General features: G+C 44.9%; 2 protein-coding genes across 4 annotated transcripts in view; one reads left to right on the forward strand and one right to left on the reverse strand.

Annotated features, from left to right (window-relative positions):
• LOC142312158 (uncharacterized) overlaps nt 1-20,960 on the forward strand; it is a 193,832-nt gene that overhangs the window by 102,531 nt on the left and 70,341 nt on the right. The window lies entirely within an intron of this gene.
• Nucleotides 808-15,434, reverse strand: LOC142312135 (gastrula zinc finger protein XlCGF66.1-like). Of its 3 annotated transcripts, none has more exons than XM_075351028.1 (7): nt 15,374-15,434; nt 13,451-13,598; nt 13,142-13,321; nt 12,937-13,060; nt 12,756-12,853; nt 12,472-12,562; nt 808-2,130 (listed from the first exon to the last, which is right to left on the reverse strand). In XM_075351028.1, exons 2-7 carry the CDS (start codon nt 13,526-13,528, stop codon nt 1,214-1,216), a joined length of 1,488 nt encoding a protein of 495 aa, XP_075207143.1. In that variant the 5' UTR covers nt 13,529-13,598; nt 15,374-15,434; the 3' UTR covers nt 808-1,213. The 3 variants fall into 3 exon arrangements, with proteins under 3 accessions (XP_075207143.1, XP_075207142.1, XP_075207141.1); XM_075351027.1 differs by lacking the exon at nt 15,374-15,434 and adding an exon at nt 15,289-15,343; XM_075351026.1 differs by lacking the exon at nt 15,374-15,434 and having other exon boundaries at nt 13,451-13,633.

Raw genomic sequence — 20,960 nt, forward strand, 5'->3', positions numbered from 1 at the left:
CATTACATTTTAAAAGAGAAACCAAGGGAAAAATTGTGAAAATATACCCTGCTGTAACTAAATAAAAGCATAGTGCATATAAACATAGGGTACTTAGTAAACACTGTTTTTGATTAAAAAAAAGCATAAAGCCATCCCACCAACGACATGGTGTACCCAGTTGGGATAGTACCTACACTCTCTAATATTAAAACCGTGCCATGGGTCTAAAATAGGCCTAAATGTGACTAAGGGCTGAGAGTGACTGGGTCCCAACAGGACACACAGTCAGGGGATGCACATAATGAAATAGGGTGTGGCCCTCCCTCTAAGTGAGCTGGGCATTTCATTCTGTGCATCCCCTGACTGTGTGTCCTGTTGGGACCCGATCACTCTCAGCCCTTAGTCACATTGAGGCCTATTTTAGACCCAAGGTAAGGTTTTAATATTAGAGAGTGTAGCTACTGTCCCAACTGGGTACACCTTGTCGTTGGTGGGATGGCTTTATGCTTTTTTTGATCAAAAACAGTGTTTACTAAGTACCCTATGTTTATATGCACTATGCTTTAATTTAGTTACAGCAAGGTATATTTTCACAATTTTTCCCTTGGTTTCTCTTTGTCTTATGGCCAGTGTGAACATGAGCTTACAAGCTCCATGTATACCATCTCATACTCCGGCTCACTTTTTTGTTTTTTTTGTTTTTAAATACATTTTAAAAGCAAGTTCGAGACAGAAAACAAGAGCACTCAGCAAAGTAGTGTTTAGTGATCTAGTAGGTCTACTTCCACAGGAAGAAAGGAGGTGGCACTCACCGATAATCTTTAGTCTTGTTTATTTCCCTATATTTACAATGAGAGAACAGTGCAGATACACAATAATGCAATGGCCATACTACATTGTTCGATGTTTCCTCGGGCCCTTGCAATATGAAGTTGGCGAAACCATGAAGTGTTCTCCATTACAAGTTATCAAAACCTTTAAACATACTTTATAGACATTAAAACACACAAAACAAACACCTTATGATATACTCTGTATGTATAAAAGGCTTGAGACACACCTTAAAGGCATGGTTGGATGGATTTAATGTGTAGGTGTTACAATATTTGAATCCATATAATTTATATACTATACATTAATATGAAATTTGGGTAATGTGATATTTTTGTTATCCACATTCTATTAGATTTTTGTAATTATGTGACTTTACTTTTGTAACTGTTTCAAGTTTTCATGTACAATTTGCTTCTTCTCTTTTCTTATGTACAAGAAAACTAGATCTATAAGTAAAAAATGTCCCACATTCTAAACATGAAAATGGCTTCTCCCCTGTGTGAATTCTTTTGTGTGTAACAAGACTTGACATTTGACTAAAATGGTGCCCACAAACTGAACATGAATATGGCTTCTCTCCTGTGTGAGTTCGTTTGTGGGAAACAAGATAAGATTTCAGCCTAAAACATTTCCCACATTCTGTACATGAATATGGCTTCTCCCCGGTGTGTCTTCTCTGATGTCTAACTAGGTCTGATTTCTGCTTAAAACCTTTTTCACAATCTAAGCATGCAAATGGCTTCTCCCCTGTGTGAATTCTCTGATGCGTTAATAAATTTGATTTATCTGCAAAACATTTCCCACATTCTAGACAGAGATATGGCTTCTCCCCCGTATGAGTTCTCTCATGTTTAAGAAGATTTGATTTTTGATTAAAATATTTACCACAATCTAAACATGGATAAAGCTTCTCCCCTTTGCAAGTTCTCTCATTTGGATCAAGAGTTAAGTTACGATTAAAATATCCCCCATGCTCTGAACATGAACAGGGCTTCTCTCCTTTTTGACTTCTTTGAAGTTTAACAAGAACTGACTTTAGGTTAAAACATTTTCTGCATTCTGAAGATGAAAGTGTCTTCTTTTCTGTGTTAGTGCTTTGATTGTTCACATCCCTTCTGTAACTTTTATTTTTAATAATAATCTGTGGTGAATCAGAAAAGACATGTTTAAAATGATCAGATGACAGATCCTTGCTTTGAAGGGCTAGGGCTGGGATAATGCAATGGTCTTCATATGTCATTTCTGTGGCACCAAGATCATCTGATTTCAAATCTGAAGATGCCAAAAGCCCATCTAATCTCCCGGAAAAGTCACCTGCCAACAAAAAAAACATATGACTTTTTCAATACAATAGCCAGAAAAATAACCCAGCAAGTGCATTAACTATTGAACATGTAACCAATTTTCTACGTAAATATCTTTATAAAGGTGCTATTGATATACATTTCTCACCAGAGGTCACCAACAACCCATCCAATCCAAAAGGCAAAGAAATCAAACTATAAATGTCCATAATGTAGTGATATGTAATAATTAGTGATGGGCGAACCTGAACTGTAAAGCTTATTCTCCATAACGGACATGTAGTGTCCATGCACGGACCCAGAACAAGGACCTGACAGAGAAGTTTGTGTTACTGTTCGGGTTCGTCCACCCAGATAAAAATAAATTAAAAAAGGTAGCAAAATGGGGGAGGGGGAGGGAGTTACGCAGGACAGTTATACTTAACGAGTCTCTGTGCTCCTGCCACACTGCTTCCAGGTCTACTCATTAAATCTCATGCATATTCGTGGCTTACTCCACCCACCCTCACTGACCGCTTCTGTGATTGGTTACAGACAGACTGAAGGCATCTGTGATTGGTTTCCCTCACTGTAACTGTTTGGGTCCCCGAAGTGTAAAAATTAAGTATTGGAAAAAATGATATAGGATCCCCCATATTTTGATACATATCAAAGAAAAAACAAACAGCTGGAGGCTGAAGCTTTCTGTTCTGTGCGTTATCTTGGCTGTGTATCAAAATACAAAGGACTCCACGTGTTTTAAAAAAAAAATAATAATAATTTTAAAAAACGGCGTGCTGTTCCCTCCAATTTTGATACACAAACAAGATAAAGCAGACAGCTGGGGGCTGGTATTCTTGGGCTGGGGAGACTCATGATTATTGGCCTCCCAGTCTAAAAATAGCAGCCCGCAACCACCCCAGAATGGGCGCATCCATTTGATACGGAAATCCTAGTGCTTTACCTGACTCATCCTGATTGCCTGCAGCAGTGGAAATTGAGGTAATATAAGGGATTAATGACATCTGCGATTTGTAAAAAAAAAAAAATTACATAGCACCCCAGCTGTGACGTCAGGTGAACAAGCATAGCATTTTTGCTCTCACAGGCTTCCGTAGCCTGCATTGAGCTGAGCCTAGTGACGTCACATGCTCTCTCCTTGAGCAAGTTTTTGTATCCATAGACGTCGGCAACTCATAGATACTAGCGCCCACCACTCATCCTTCCCATCCCCAGGAAGGGCACAGCCACACGAGATAATCGCTCATCAGCAACTGCTATTGAGGCAAGTGATACAGCTTTTTCACCATCATCATTTAGATATACTGCAGTACTGCCCACAGTACTGATGCAAAGTTTTTTTTCTAGCTGGGTCTTGTTTAATGCATTTGAAAGCATGTGCTGATACATTGTATTTTAGTATATTAAGTTATTACAATTATTTTCCAAGGGCTCCTCTTAGCCCTGTCTGTACCACTACTATTCCTCAACCTCATCACTTGAAAGATCCTTCTAGCTCCTTGCACTTCTGTCAAGTAAGTTGTAGTGCATTCCATTAATTCATTAAGTACATTGTTCTCTGGGGTGCCAGGGGTGTAGCACTTAAGAGTGTATTTTTTGTGTTACAGTTTTACTGGTCCTATAGATTTTGTCTGTACTTTTTAAGCTTGTTATTGTGTGATCACCATCACACTCTATTTGGTAGCATGGTAGAATTTATTGTGTTAATTGTTTATGGTCCACCAAATGACAGATACACACGCAGTTTCTATCCCATACAAGCAGCTTGCACCATGTAATTCTATCTAGATATTTCCCTCCTGGAAATACACAGGTAGTTGACTTCTCTCTGAGCACCAGTGTTTTTCCTCCTTGTTGACACTAATTTTAGTACGCAAAGGATCCATCTAGGATTCCATTTCTTATGCCCTTGTCCAGGAAAGCATGAATATTATGGAACAGTTGCCCCTCAAATGCCTATATGACGGGAATCTGGAGCTCATTGCTAAGATTAATATTGAGAACTTTGAGTGTTGATAATCCTCACTTTCACCCGATTAACGGCAGAGTTGATGTGGAGAACCAATCTCAGCATCTTCGGAGTTCATGTTCGGAGTTCGGGTTCGGAAACTGACTTCCAAAAAAACAGAGTTCGGGTTTGAAGTTTGAGTGAATTACGAGTGTAAACCATTCAAGCGAGCAGCGCTGTGCTTGAGTATGAGTAATTTTCAGCAGAGATGAGCGAACCTCAGGCTCGAGAGTCTGGGTTCGGAAAAATGACGTGAAAATCCCCATGGTACGTTGAGCGCTGTGCTCGTGTCTGAATGATTACCTGCATTGTCCGCGCTGCTGTAAGTATCTGTTCGTGTCAAATTAGGCTGTCATACAGTATACTGAAATGTTTTATTCACTGAGAATAAAAAAAACAACAACAAAAAAACACCACCCACCTTGCTCCGGAAGTATCATGCTATAGGCCTAAAGCAAAACATTTCTGGAGATGGGTGGTGTCTATTTATAAATGAATTATAAAACATCTCAGTACGCTGAATGAAAGACTAGTTTGAGACGAACAAACACTTTCAGCAGCGCGTACAATACAGGTACTCACACAGACGCAAGCACAGTGTTCAACTCACCACAGGGATTTTCACGTCATTTTCCGACCCCGAACCCCAAGCCTGAGGTTTGTTCATCTCTAATGCTCAGCCTTGTGCAAGCCGTGTGCAGTGTTTGAAAGGCTCACACTGGAGGTAAAATGAGTGTGATCAGATTATTGTGCACACACGCACAAAAGAAACATTTGAAAAACCTCGCCCACCCTTCCCCAGACATGTAATGCTTATAGCTGGTAGCATGTCAGTGGAGACACAAACTGCCCAAATACTGACTTTCATTGAGGTTTGGATTAAGTTGGGGTCGCAAATAGTGATGGGTGAACTCGAACTGTTCGGGGTCTGTACTGAACACATAGTGTTCGTGCACATGGTCCCGAACACGAGTTTTCCTGGGAAGCTCGTGTTACAGTTCAGGTCCATTTTGGGTCCAGGGGCTGTAAAAAAAAAAGCACATTAGTAAAAAATATTATGATTATACTTACCAGTCCCGCAACGCGTCCCTCAGCCGCTGTCTCCCGGCCGCTTCTGCTTCCGGGTCCGATCATTAACTTCCGGTGGTATCCACTGCACTGCTTGTCACTCGGCAGTTTTCTCCTTTTTTCAGCCGTGTTTGCGTTGACATCAGGGTTCACCCAAGTCCATGAGCCATGGACTCGATTGAACTTTGACTGTCACTGTGCGAGTCTCGCATCGGTATCACCCGCCACAGCACATACTCTCCTGACAGGAGCGGGTTGGCTGCATGTATTTCCATCCACTTGAAGCGCTCCTGTCAGGAGAGTGTGACACGGCCGAAAAGCTGAAGACTGCTGAGTGACGAGCAGTGCAGTGAATACACCCGGAAATTAATGATCGGACCCGGAAGTAGAAGCGGCCGGGAGACAGCGGCTGAGTGGGTCTGTAGGATGCGTTGCAGGAGCGGTAAGTATAATGACAATGTTAATTATTAACTATATTCTTTATTTTACAGACCCCCCGCCCGATCCCATAACTGTAAAGTCCAAGTTCGGGGTTCGGACGCAAGTTCGCATTATCTCAAAACCCGAAATTTACAAAACATTCGGGCGAGTCTCACAAACATTCCAGGGTTCACCCATCACTAGTTGCAAACTGAACTTTAAGGTTCGAATGAGCCTGGCAAACCGACATTCCAAAGGTTCGCTCATCTCTATTCTCTACCTGTAATTAAAAGAGTTAAACTCCTGGTTTTCCCTTTGTGTATTGCCCCTCCCTCATATATTTTTTTTTTTTTTTATATAACTGACTGTTTTATTAAATTTTTAACAGACATGGAAAAAGTACATGGATGCATAGGTATGTCTCACAAGCATGTGAGCAATAACTGTAAACCAAAAATCAGTATACATATCTTATTATCCACTGATACAATAAAAACAGGGGATGTGACAAGACAAACAATACAAGACTAAACAGGGAAGTTTAAGGAAGGGGGGGGGTGGAGTGGGGAGGGTGAATATATCAGGCTTCCATCAAGACCATACCTCACTATTATTCTTTATTGGCCCAATAAGTGTCCCAGAGTGACCAAACACTCTCAAAATGATCTACTGTATTATTTGACAAGGCAGATAGATACTCCATCCTTCTCACATCTTGGATCCGAGATTGGAGATCGGTAAGTGAGGGTGGATGAGCTAACTTCCAGTTGCGGGCAATCAGACATCTAGCTGCTGTAGTTATATGTAACAATAACCGCTTCACTCTTTTCCCCAGCTGAACAAGTGGTATATTTAATAGATAGAATTTAGGATCCAGGGAAACCCGAAGGTCAGTTACTTTATATATAAGGGATTGCACCAACCTCCAGAAACGCTGGATATTGGGGCATACCCAGAATATGTGCGGTATATTTCCCCCTGTAGCTCCACACCTCCAACAATTGTCAGGTATAGCTGGGTTTAGTTTATGTAGTAGTGATGGGGTGTGATACCAATACATAAGTAATTTATACTGATTTTCCTTATAGACATAGCATGAGGATGTCAAAAGCCCGCTTTACACGCTTCAATATATCTCACAATCCGTCGTTGGGGTCAAGTTGTAAGTGACGCACATCCGGCATCGTTTGTGAGGTATCTGCGTGTGACATCTACTTGCGATCAGGATTGAACGCAAAACCGTTGATCGCAAACACATCGTATCATTCTCTAGAATTGAGCGTTTTGTTGCACGAACCTAGTCAATTGTAACGTGTGACATCCCTCATACGATTTTGGTGTCTGATGCTATGTGCGCAGGTGTGCGCTCTGCACCGCAGCTTAAAAAAGGTCTGCTTCAGAGCGCAGCTGAAAAGCTGCGTTCTGAAGCGCCTCACAATGTCTGTCATTCACTAATCTCTGTCAGTCGGTCACTATCTATGTCCCTCACTCTCTGTCCATGTCAGTCTATCCCCCTCTCTCATATACTCACCGATCCCCGGCGCAGCTCTGCACGGCGTTCACACTGCTCCGGCGGCTTTTACTGTTTTGAAAAAGCCGGCCGCCCATTAAACAATCTCGTATTCCCTGCTTTCCCCGCCCACCGGCGCCTATGATTGGTTACAGTGAGACACGCCCCCACTCTGAGTGACAGGTGTCACACTGCACCCAATCACAGCAGCCGGTGGGCGTGTGTATACTGTGTAGTGAAATAAATAATTAAAAAAAACGGCGTGCGGTTCCCCCCAATTTTAAAACCAGCCAGATAAAGCCATACGGCTGAAGGCTGGTATTCTCAGGATGGGGAGCTCCACGTTATGGGGAGCCCCCCAGCCTAACAATATCAGCCAACAGCCACATTATATGCGACAGTTCTGGGACTGTACCCGGCTCTTCCAGATTTGCCCTGGTGCGTTGGCAAATCGGGGTAATGAGTTATTGGCAGCCCATAGCTGCCAATAAGTCCTAGATTAATCATGTCAGGCGTCTATGAGACACCCTCCATGATTAATCTGTAAATTACAGTAAATAAACACACACACCCGAAAAAATCCTTTATTAGAAATAAAAAACACAAACATATACCCTGGTTCACCACTTTAATCAGCCCCAAAAAGCCCTCCATGTCCGGCGTAATCCAGGATGCTCCAGCGTCGCTTCCAGCGCTGCTGCATGGAGGTGACCGGAGCTGCAGAAGACACCGCCGCTCCGGTCACCTCCACGCAGGTAATGAAGACAGCCGCGCGATCAGCTGCTGTCACTGAGGTTACCCGCTGTCACTGGATCCAGCGGTGGCCACGGGTAACCTCAGTGACAGCTCAGCTGATCGCGCTACTCACCGCCGCTCCTATCACCTCCACGCAGCAACTGAGGTGAGTAGCGCGATCAGCTGAGCTGTCACTGAGGTTACCCGCGGCCACCGCTGCATCCACCGCTGGATCCAGTGACAGCGGGTAACCTCAGTGACAGCAGCTGATCGCGCGGCTGTTTTCATTACCTGCATGGAGGTGACCGGAGCGGCGGTGTCTTCTGCAGCTCCGGTCACCTCCATGCAGCAGCGCTGGAAGCGACGCTGGAGCATCCTGGATTACGCCGGACATGGAGGGCTTTTTGGGGCTGATTAAAGTGGTGAATCAGGGTATATGTTTGTGTTTTTTATTTCTAATAAAGGATTTTTTCGGGTGTGTGTGTTTATTTACTGTAATTTACAGATTAATCATGGAGGGTGTCTCATAGACGCCTGACATGATTAATCTAGGACTTATTGGCAGCTATGGGCTGCCAATAACTCCTTATTACCCCGATTTGCCAACGCACCAGGGCAAATCGGGAAGAGCCGGGTACAGTCCCAGAACTGTCGCATATAATGTATGCGGCAATTCTGGGCAGCTGTTGGCTGATATTGTTAGGCTGGGGGGCTCCCCATAACGTGGAGCTCCCCATCCTGAGAATACCAGCCTTCAGCCGTATGGCTTTATCTGGCTGGTTTTAAAATTGGGGGGAACCGCACGCCTTTTTTTTTAATTATTCAATTATTTATTTCACTACACAGTATAGACACGCCCACCGGCTGCTGTGATTGGGTGCAGTGTGACACCTATCACTCAGAGTGGGGGCGTGTCTCACTGTAACCAATCATAGGCGCCGGTGGGCGGGGAAAGCAGGGAATACGAAATTGTTTAATGGGCGGCCGGCTTTTTCAAAACAGTAAAAGCCGCCGGAACAGTGTGAATGCCGTGCAGTGCCGGGGATCGGGGATCGGTGAGTATGAGAGAGGGCTGCTAACTTCAGTAACTTAGGAGATTAGCGGTCACCGGGTAGTCCTTCACTGGTGACCGCTAATCAGGGCGCGACACAGACAGAGCCGCAGCATGACAATGAAGTCGGGTGAAGTTCACCCGAGTTCATTCTGACAGTGCGGCTCTGTCTGTGTCTGCTGTCATCTGCCATTCACCGCTGCTACATGGTTGTCTGTGTCTGCTGTCAGCGGCCATGTAGCAGAGCTGAATGGCAGATAACATAGTAAAAACGCATCCCTACACATTACACACGCTTGGCAAGTCAATAAATAAAAAAAAAAAAAAAAAAAAAAAAAAAGGTGCCCAATGCATACGTCACAGAACACATGATCTAAAGGATCGCACACAAAATTGACAAGATAGACTACTAACGCACGTGTGACAGCAAATGAACGACCAACGTGCAATCTCATAAGATCCCGTATGCAACCTGGGCGTGTCACATCGCAAATGCGATTGTACAACTAATTGCAACGTGTAAAGTGGGCTTTAGAGGCAGTATCCCAGATCCGTTTCCACATACACAAGGGAATGGTCTCACCAAGGAAATCTTCCCATTTCCTCATATATGTATGATCTGGCTTGTCTCTTGGGCAGGGGGTAATTAAAATACGATATATATCTGAGATGAGGCCTTTAGTAGAGACCCCAGCTCTGCATAATCTCTCAAAAAGTGTAGGGGTCCTCCCTCATAATTTTAATATAACTTTTATCTTCATGTTGTAACAAAATTATATACTGTATACTGCTGAAAAAAATAAAGGGAACACTTAAACACCACAATGGTAATTTAGTGTTCCCTTTATTTTTTTATTGAATGTTCTCAGTGAGAGGAACAAAATTATAATATTGTGATACCTTTTAATGGCTAACTAAAATAAAATAAAGTGACGTTACAAAGCAAGCTTTCGAGACATCTCAGGTCCCTTCATCAGGCATGGTATGACAAAATATCTGAAGATTTTGTCATACCATGCCTGATGAAGGGACCTGAGATGTCTCGAAAGCTTGCTTTGTAACATCACTTTATTTTATTTTAGTTAGCCATTAAAAGGTATCACAAGATTATAATTTTGTTCCTCTCACTGAGAACATTCAATAATTTTTCAACTGGCTAACACGGTACCAAAACCTTTTCATTTGTAACTTTCTTTTTTTGACCAGTATATTTTTATGATATATCTATTTTCTTTCTGGTTATTCTCTTATTGTGTAGTTAACATTAAAGAAGCTGCAGGAATTTCAGGCAAGTGCTGGTTGTGTGCTACATGTAACAACAATCCCCCTTATTCTTCACATGTCCGGCCGGTGGCAAAACAGAATCCTTTTCTTACAAAGAAAAACATTCAAGTCCCGTTATGTTTTGCCAAAGGTACATTGTCTGCTAAAAACATGTGGGAAAACAAATTATGGTCTGATGAGGACAAGGACTTTTTGGCAAGAATTCTAAAAGGTATGCTTAGAACAAAGATAACACTGAACATCACAAAATGAACATTATACCCACAGTAAAAAATGGTGGAGGAAGATTTGTGCTTTGGGGCTGTATTTCTGATGCTGAAACATGTGTTTTAGGCCTCATTCACACATCAGTGATTCTGCTATGTATGTGCTAGTTTTTATACTGTACGTGCCAGAATCACGGACATACGCAGACCCATTAAAATCAATGGGTCTGCACACGCATCAGTGATTTTTCATTGACCGTGTCTCCGCGAGGTGTACAAGCGTGACCATATGCTCCACACGGGGACATGTCCGTTTTTTTTTCTGGCATCACTGATGTCCCACAGACCACACTATGGTGTGGTCCGTGAAACACGTACCAGAAAAACACAGACATTGAAAATAAAAAGCTTTTATACTCACCTTCTCTAGTGACGCTCTCTCCAGCCTCTGCTGCCTCCTCCTTCCAACCCGGCTGCTTATTCTCATGCATATTTATTTATGCACGGAGCAGCCAACCCGGCAGTAGCTGCAGTTGGGGTCAGCGACGGCCGGATACACAGCAGAGCCAAAGAGTTCAGCACCACGGACAGCAGGAGCGGGGACAGGTGAGGATACATCCATGTGCTATCATAGATGATGGACACGGATCACGGACAGCTTGTGGATAACCCACGTGTGCCATGAATCACGACACATGGAGGGACATATGCATTTTTTACACGTCAGTGAAAAACATCTGTTTTTCACTGACGTGTGAAAAAGGCCTCAATCAAAGTGAAGAGAAAAATTTAAATTTTCAGCACGAAAAAGATCCTAAGCAATCCTGCAAATCGACCAAGAACGGCTGCCAAAACAAGATCAAGAATTTGAAATGACCTAGCCAGAGCTCAGACCTGAATCCAATGTAAAATCTGTGGGTGACCTGAAGAGGGTGCTGAACACAGGAGATGTACAGCAATCTGACAGATTTGGAGCTACTACAGTGGGCAAACATTGACAATTCTACATGTGCCATGCTCCAACCAAAAAGACTAAAATAATTATAAATTCAAAGGATAGTTCATGAAAGTATTAGTTTAAAGGTGTGCATATTTATGCAACCACATTATATTGGATACTTTTTTTCCCAACCTTTGAAATAATTTCAGTTTGTTCCTCAATGGACTTGTATAGATTGTGGGCAACCTTGAAGGTGGGGAAAGTTCTGAAATGATTGTTGAATTTTTTTTACGTGACAAAACCTTGCCATTTTAACTGTGTGTAGGCTTTCTATATCCAATGTACAACAACATTATCAACAGAGTGTTCCATGATCAAACATAAAAAAGTCCTCATTAAAGGGGTGGTCCAAAATCAATATTAATTTTATTCCTAAATGTCTGTCTTTATTGCAATCATCTAATCTCTTTTCCAATACTCTTCAAAATTCTGATGTATGCTCAGTAGGAGCTCACTGTGTGATAGTACTTTCAATTCACAGTGACATTGCCTTGGTGCTAATGAATAGAGATGAGCGAACGCGAAGTTCGGTGTTCGTACCAAACACGGACTTTACAAAAAACAGAGTTCGGGTGCTTTACGCATGAAAACCACTCGTGTGAGCATCACTGTGCTCGGGGACACTGTATGTTCAACCTAGAGCGAGCTGCTTGCAAAATCTGAATGGCTCACACTGGGCGTCAAAAATCGTGATCTGATGTAGTGTGCACCCCAAAATTAAAAAATGAAAAAAGCCTACTCACCACCCCCCGAAAGTGATTTGTTTACTGCCGGCTGTATGTAGGCGGAGACACAAACTGCCCAATTAGTGACTTCCATTGCGGTTCAAGTGAAGAACTTTATCTGAAGTCCAGCTGAATCCGCCAAACCGAACTTCCACAGATCCGCTCATCGGTTCTAATGAAGAGTAATGAGCTGACAAGAAAGCGCACGGTCAGTGCACATTGTAATAAGAAAAGCCAGCAAGCAAAGACAGCTCTGCCCCCAATAGTAACTAAATGATCATCACTTCATTTTATCAGACTGACAAGAATCTGTGACTTCTCTGCATTTAGTAGTTCCCACTCACCTGGGCAGTCATATGTAGGTATTTCCTCTTTACACCACTCATCATCCCCCACATATGTCTCTGTAGTATTAATATGGGTCAGATCTTCACCCTGAAACAGATATTGTAAAAGTCACAGATGGAGAAGTCACATCTATGATCAGCTCTAATCCTGCCATCTCCACCGTTCTCATTACACAAGTATAAAACATATAATACTGGTGGATAAAACAAGACTGAGCACAAGACCTTCACAGCCGTCTACACATCATAGGAAGATTTCATGACATGTTCTTTCCATCTACCTGATGATCCTGAGGAACATTGGGATCTTCTTGTTTACAGTCCTGTGGATGAAAAGGACGGGGACATCTCTCTGGTGTTGTCCTCTTACTGGGTAGAACTGGAGGAAACACATACAGGGACTGAATTCATTCGTTACATACAGATAATTATAGGCCGTGTGTATTTAGTCCTGTCTATTACCTGGTGATGTGAGGGGCTGGGGATCCTCCATCATGACGTCCTTGTACAGATCTTTGTGTTCTTCTAAATACTCCCACTCCTCCATGGAGAAATAGACGGTGACATCCTGACACCTTATAGGAACCTGACACATACAATGATACCGTCATCCCCGATCCCTTCATAGCGTTACTGTATAATGTCCCAGCATTCCCAGCAGTGTCACCTCTCCAGTCAGCAGCTCAATCATCTTGTAGGTGAGTTCCAGGATCTTCTGGTCATTGATGTCCTCATGTATCAGGGGGTGAGGTGGAGGCCCCGTGATTGGGCTCAGGGGTCTTTCACATCCCTCAGACACAGGGGCCTTACAGCCCTCACTAGAGGTCTTCTTCACTACTGTGTAATCCTGGTTATGGAGAGACACAGTAATAAATCTCACTACAGACATTTCCAGAGTCCTCACCTCTCCAGTTCTGTCCATCTGTTATTCCCATAGATAAGAATGATGTAATGTGACGCCATCAGAATCTCTCACCTCTCCAGTAAGCCGGAAGAGGATCTCTAGGGTGAGGTGTAATATCCTCTCCGCCATCTTGTCCCTATCCTTGTCCATCCTTGATAGGTCAATAGGAAAAATTCTTATATAGACGTTCTCTACTGAGAGGATCCGATATTGTAGGGACCTGAATGGGGAGAAGATAAAACAATGTAACATCATAAAGAATCCTGTGTAACAATACAATTACTGAAGACACTGGGGTAGTGGGATCAATGGATATGGATAAATGACTATCAATGTATGATAATATTATGTAAGTAACTAGCAGAATTACCTGGTCTATTTGATTATCTGGTCGAACTGGTCTATTTGATTTAGCTATTTGTTGTCTGTGGTTGGAAACCTTCTTTGCTATGGATAGTAAACCAACATATCGGTTCTAGAGGGCTATAATTTGGTGTGTAAAAAAAAATAAATCTGAATTTTCTCATTTATCTATATGCCAAATTTGGGGCAGATTGGTCCAGTCGTATGGACCAATTTAAAATATTGACAGGCAGGATTCAGAAACGGCAGAGGAACAGGAGATGCAATTGCGAACATTAGATGAAGAGGCCAAAGAATATAAGAATGAGCTCTATTTCTGCAGCATCGACTACAGCAAAGCCTTCGACTGTATTGATCACCAGAACCTTTGGAATACCATGAAGGATATGGGTGTGCCAAACCATCTGATCAGCCTCATCAGGAACCTTTTCTTCGACCAAGAAGCAACAGTTTGAACAGAACATGATGACACGGAATGGTACAAAGTACAGCGAGACTCTTCTCTTCAATTTATATGCAAAAGCTATTTTTAAAAAGGCTAGATAATGATATGCCGAAAAAGTAGGAATTAAAATTGGTGGACGAATCATCAACAATCTTAAATGCGCAGACGATGCAACATTGAGAGTAACAAGCACAGATGGAATGAAAGACTTATTACGGAGTGTCAGAATGAAAAGATCGGACATGGGACTCCTACTTAATACAAAGAAGACAAAGATATTGATATGGCCAGTACAACCGGGACACAATTGAGATGGACGACAATGAAGTGGAGGTTGTAAAGGACTTCAACCTACTCAGATCAATGATCACTCAAGATGCAGGGCTGACACTGGAAGTTAATAGGAGAATAGCTATGGGCAAATCAATAATTAAGTTTCTGGACAAGTTCCTCAAATCGAGGAACATTTCACTGGCAATGAAGACAGGGCTTGTACATAGTCTGGTTTTTACTGTAGTAACATATGGATGCGAAACCTGGTTGATAAAGAAACAAGACAGAAGAAGTATCAATGCCTTCAAAACGTGGTGCTGGAGAAGGATGCTACCAGTACCATGGATGGCAATGAGAACTGACAAATCAATTTTTGCACAAATCAAGCCAGACATGTCCCTCGAAGCAAGGATCACCAAACTACAACTTGCCATCTTTGGACACATCATACAAAGAGAACAATCACTTCAGAAGGACATCATGGTCAGAAGAAAAAAAGGAACAAGGCAAAGAGGAAGACCAGCAACCGGATGGCTTGATACTAACAGCGGAGAAGACCCTGGTGGACCTATCTAGGCTGCACAAGATCGATCTTCCTACAGAGGGTTCATCCATCAAGTGGCTAGAGCTCGAGATTGAGGCGAAGGCCATTAAATAATAACAAATATTGAGAGAGATTACCAGATCATATTGTGTATTCTCCTTCTGTCAGGAATGTTGTTTATCCAACACTACTTGTCAAAACGTTAGTAACAATTACTCCACAAGTTATGGGTGCCCCCACACAGGACCATATCTCTGTCATCCTGCAAATTACAAACCCACTTACATCAAACAAATTGGTTTTAAAGTTATGGCTCAGTGCTCAAGGGGTTAATGCTGCCTGCTCCCAGTAATAGGGAATCTCCACATACCTCCACCTACAGAGCCACAGTTGTGCCTACAATGTATGGGCTCCTTCCAGGTTAGTGGGCGTGGTGATGTTTCCTCCCGCCACTATTATCATGCAGGCTCCGCCCCCTGCACCCCCCATGTGGAGCTCTTACCCCTAGACCCCGATTCTATTATAATCAAATCTATGCCCACGTGGAATTAGAAAAGAATGTTTATTCCCTGTGGAAACATCAGGCTGCATTTTGAACAGGTCCACCATTATGTGATAAATTACGTCATACCTGGAAAGAGCCAGTACATTCTAGGCTCAACCACTAGGGGGCACTAGATATATGGCTGTTCTACGCCTACAGGACCTGTGATGATGTCACATGGAGGGGAGGAGTCAGGGGTCACATGATCAGCTCCTCAGTGTATGCAGGACTCTGCTGTGCTGGGTGTCATGGTGCTAGATGAGGGGACTTTTATGTGTGGGGTCAGGAGGGATTTACAGAGTGGATGTAGCAGAGCCGTGTGTGTACGAGGTGTACGGAGCAGAGCTGTGTGTGTACGAGGTGTACGGAGCAGAGCCGTGTGTGTACGATGTGTACGGAGCAGAGCCGTGTGTGTATGAGGTGTACAACATTTACATTGCAGAGCCGTGTGTGTACGAGGTGTACGGAGCAGAGCTGTGTGTGCTGTGTGAGGTGTACGGAGCAGAGCCATGTGTGTACGAAGTGTACGGAGCGGAGCCGCGTGTGTACGATGTGTACGGAGCAGAGCCGTGTGTGTACGGAGCAGAGCCGTGTGTGTGCGAGGTGTATGGAGCAGAGCCGTGTGTGTACGGAGCGGAGCCGTGTGTGTACGGAGCGGAGCCGTGTGTGTACGGAGCAGAGCCGTGTGTGTATGGAGCAGAGCCGTGTGTGTACGAGGTGTATGGAGCAGAACCGTATGTGTACGAGGTGTACAGAGCGGAGCCGTGTGTGTACGAGGTGTACGGAGCGGAGCCGTGTGTGTACGAGGTGTACGGAGCGGAGCCGTGTGTGTACGAGGTGTACGGAGCGGAGCCGTGTGTGTACGAGATGTACGGAGCGGAGCCGTGTGTGTACGACTTACAGAGCGGAGCTGTGTGTATACGACTTACAGAGCGGAGCTGTGTGTATACGACGTGTACAGAGCAGAGCAGTGTGTATGTACCGCCCCCACGTCAGCAGCCGGGCTGCTCAGATCCGAATCTGCAGTGTGGCTCAAGGGGTCTCCGGACCCGGGGGTCTCACAGACACTTCGAAATAAAAGGGGGGATGTTGGTATGTGGGGCATATTGTATAGTCCGTGATGCCACCCACGGTGTGTGGTAAAATGGGTACCACGGCTGCTATTGGGGAGCACCTGGGGCGTTGGGATGGCAGCTAGCTGTTGTTAACCCTCCGTGGGTAAGGATGGATGCCCCAGGGCCCAGTGTCTCTGTGCTGAGGATGGTGATTGCAGGGGCCGGCGCGCCCGGACGGACCGGGGGATGTTGGTGTACTCACTATTGAAGAATTCGCACAAGTCTGTGGTAAACCAAGGTGCCAGTGGCCGGAGCTCCGCAGCCGGGTGTATTCTGGCCCCTCACACGGGGTTATGGTCTGTGTCACTTTCCTTTGCACTACTTTTGTTTCTTGTGGACTTCCCAGTAAGGAACACGGGAGCCCGCTCCCGTTACTTTTGTTCAGAGCCGTGCCCGCTGATGCTGGCCCTTGGGATCTACTGGGCCCTGGCGGATGCCCTATCCCGCGCGGTGGGCTGTTGTCTGCTTTTGGGACTTTGGTTGGGACAGGACCTATAATTCTGTCCTCAATTGGTTAATTAGTGAGGCCGTTGGTTCTGGTCCTGGCTTTAGGGTCCAAGTCCCCCCTCTGTGCACTGTTTCTGGGTCGTTCTCCGGTGTCGGTACCGGCGGGCTCCTACCCTGTCCCGGTCCACCTCGGATCTCCGGCAGCCGTCTTCCCGTCTCCTGTCTGCCACCTAGCCATAACGCCGGGGCTCCAACCTCGACGCCTTTGCTCTCTGACTTCACTTGCACTTGACCTCCTCCTCTCCACTCCAACTACAAACTGATCTCCACTCGACTCAACTCAACTCTTCACTCAACTCGACTAACTCTTTTCCCGCCCCCAGGTTCTCTAGACCCTAAGTGGGAGTTCTCCATCCGCCTGGTCCCGCCCACTGATGTGCCTGTCCTACCCTGGGGGGGTGACTAGGGTTTTGTTTGCTTGGTGTAACCCTGTGAGGGAAGGTGTTATGCAGGGGCCTATTCTGTGTGACCACCTGGGGGAGCCAGGGCGTCACATGTACGACATGTATAAAGCCGTGTGTGTGTGTGTGTGTGTGTACGAGGTGTATGGAGTGGGGCCGTGTGTGTAGGATGTGTGTGGAGCCGTGTATGTACTAGGTGTACAGAGCGGAGCCGTGTGTGTACGAGGTGTACAGAGCGGAGCCGTGTGTGTACGAGGTGTACAGAGCGGAGCCGTGTGTGTACGAGGTGTACAGAGCGGAGCCGTGTGTGTACGAGGTGTACGGAGTGGAGCCGTGTGTGTACGAGGTGTACGGAGCAGAGCCGTGTGTGTACGGAGCAGAGCCGTGTGTGTACGAGGTGTATGGAGTGGGGCCGTGTGTGTACGAGGTGTACGGAGCGGAGCCGTGTGTGTACGAGGTGTATGGAGCGGAGCCGTGTGTGTACGAGGTGTACGGAGCGGAGCCGTGTGTGTACGAGGTGTACGGAGCAGAGCTGTGTGTGTACGAGGTGTACAGAGCAGAGCCGTGTGTGTACAAGGTGTACAGAGCAGAGCCGTGTGTGTACGAGGTGTACGGAGCAGAGCCGTGTGTGTACGAGGTGTACGGAGCGGAGGCGTGTGTGTACGAGGTGTACGGAGCGGAGCCGTGTGTGTACGAGGTGTACGGAGCGGAGGCGTGTGTGTACGAGGTGTACGGAGCCAGGGCTGTTGATAAGGGTTGATAAGCCAAACCTATGACTCTCCATGACTATGACTCCCTCATACATGGCTCATGTTTAAAGGGAACCTGTCAGGACCTGTATGCACCTAGAACCACGAGCAGTTCTGGGTGCATATTGCTAATCATTGCCTAACTGTCCCAGCCTATAGTAGCACAGATAAAGGGATCTTTAGAAAAAAGTTTTGCTAAAGATCCTTTATAATGTGCATATAAGGCCAGCAACCAGGTATGAGTCATTTCTGTCACGTGATAGGGCGTGTTAGAAATGCAGCCCATACAGTATAGCATCTACAGAGGCCAGGCAGCAGACAGGGGCGGGAATAGATAGCAAAACCCCACCCATATATTAGCTATTCGGCAGCTGCTGCCAATCAAAAAGCTGTACATTTCTGTAACTTTACTGCCCTGTTTTTCAAAAACTATACATCCAATCTGACAACTAAAGGTATGTATAGAATCAGCCTGATTTTAGTTTATATAGGAAAATGCTGGTGATTGGTGCGCTTTAATAATTATTATGATTAGTGATGTATGGACTCGCAGATAACCGGGACCGACTGATTTTGGTGATCTGTTTTCTAAAAGTCTATTTCTAAGTCTATTGTGACCCTCGGATTGTGCCCTGACTATGTCTATTTACCTCATGATTATACGTGATCTCCTGTTACCAGACCCCGGCTCTTCTGACTACCCTTCCGTTCATGCGACTCCATAAGGTAGTGACAAGCATTACACACTGTAAATGGGTGATGAAGCAATTTCATCAATTCAGCCATCTGTGTCCATTGATCTTGATTTAGTGTTACCTGAGGGTTGGCCATGTCTACAAGAAAGGGTTTCAGCTCAAGCAATCGCTCAATCATTAAATAAGTGCTGCACCACCAAGTGGCTTGATCGACAATTGCTCCTTTTCCAGCATGTGTCTTCAAGATGGAATTAATTTTAGGGGTTCTGGCGGCAATAACCTATTTCCTCATCTCAATTAGAGTTCCAGCATGTCCCTCTTGGAGACTATCTCTTATTGCCAGCTGCAGCGTGTGCACAGCACAGCGCATGTGATCAATAGGAGACAGATGTGAAGCAGCTTCAATAAGATCATCTAATTCTAAAGTATCATTTTGCTGTTCTTCTGTAGTAATATCTGTTTGTCCCTCAGTTGCAGGAACAGAACTGTGGCCTTCCATCTCACACATAGGGGTACTTCTCACATAGCGAGATCGCTAGCGAGATCGCTGCTGAGTCACGTTTTTTGTGACGCACCAGTGACCTCATTAGCGATCTCGCTGTGTGTGACTCTGAGCAGCGACCTGGCCCCTGCTGTGAAATTGCTGCTCGTTACACACCGTGCTGGTTCATTTTTTGGTAGTTGCTCTCCCGCTGTGAAGCACACATCGCTGTGTTTGACAGCGAGAGAGCAACGATCTGAATGTGCAGGGAGCCAGCGTCTGGAAGCTGTGGACGCTGGTAACCAAGGTACACATCGGGTAACCAAGAGAAGCGCTTAGCTTGGTTACCCGATATTTACCTTGGTTACTAGCATCCGCCGCTCTCAGGCTGCCAGTGCCGACTCCCTGCTCCCTGCACACGTAGCCAGAGTACACATCGGGTAAATAAGCAAAGCGGTTTGCTTAGTAACCCGATTTGTAGTTTGGCTATGAGTGCAGGGAGCCAGCGCTACACGGTGTGCGCTGGTAACCAAGGTAAATATCGGGTAACCAAGCAAAGCATTTTGCGTTGTTACCTGATATTTACCTTAGTTACCAAGCGCAGCATCGCTGGGGGCTGGTCGCTGGTGAGATCTGCCTGATTGACAGCTCACCAGCGACCATGTAGCGACGCACCAGCGATCCTGACCAGGTCATATCGTGGTCGGCATCGCTGGTACGTTGTTTAGTGAGACGGTACCCATACTGAATCTGATGTTTTCTTCTAGCTGCTGTTCACCTTCATTATTCTCATTCATCAGTTTAATTGTACTTATCATGTTTGAAGCATTGTCAGTTACAATAGCAAGAACCTGTTCTAGCAGTTCTGTGATTAGTGCAGGCATGCCTTCCTTCCCAGTGTGTTTTTATCTTTATCTGTAGAGGAGGCACTTCACTACTAGTTATATACATAAAGTGCAGCACAGATTCATCTCAACTAAAAGCCTAGATTCTAGGAATAGAACAGACATTTATAGGACATTTCATAACTTTCCCAAATTCATATGAAAATATTCATAACATACTGCATTGAACTACTGTACCCAATTTATTATATATTTTAGGAGTTTGTTCATTTTATTCCGACTCCACCAAAATGGCCACTGAATCAAGCTCCACAGCCCTGTACGGAGCGGCACCACATCTGTACAACGTGTATGGAGTGGAGCCGTGTGTCTACAACATGTACGAAATGGAGAAGTGTTTTAACGACATGTACGGAGTGGAGCCGTGTGTGTACAACGTGTGCAGAGACGTGTGTGTACGATGAGTATGGAGCGGAGCCATGTATGAACAAAGTGTACTGAGAGAAGCTTCGTGTGTACAACATATGCAGAACTGTGTGTGTACGATGTGTACGGAGCGGAGCCGCATGTGTACGATGTGTACAAAGAGGAGCTGCGTGTGTATGAAGTATATGGAGCAG

This window comes from Anomaloglossus baeobatrachus, chromosome 5 (assembly GCF_048569485.1).
Source record: "Anomaloglossus baeobatrachus isolate aAnoBae1 chromosome 5, aAnoBae1.hap1, whole genome shotgun sequence".
Taxonomy (NCBI): Eukaryota; Metazoa; Chordata; class Amphibia; order Anura; family Aromobatidae; genus Anomaloglossus; species Anomaloglossus baeobatrachus.

Coding starts and splice junctions, on each gene's coding strand:
- LOC142312135 (XM_075351026.1), bottom strand. CDS start 13,633: ATGATGTTACATTGTTTTATCTTCTCCCCATTCAGGTCCCTACAATAT. Junction 13,061..13,141: donor TTGAGCTGCTGACTGGAGAG/GTGACACTGCTG, acceptor TGTATGTGTCAG/GTTCCTATAAGGTGTCAGGA. Junction 2,131..12,471: donor ACCTACATATGACTGCCCAG/GTGAGTGGGAAC, acceptor TTTTGTTGGCAG/GTGACTTTTCCGGGAGATTA.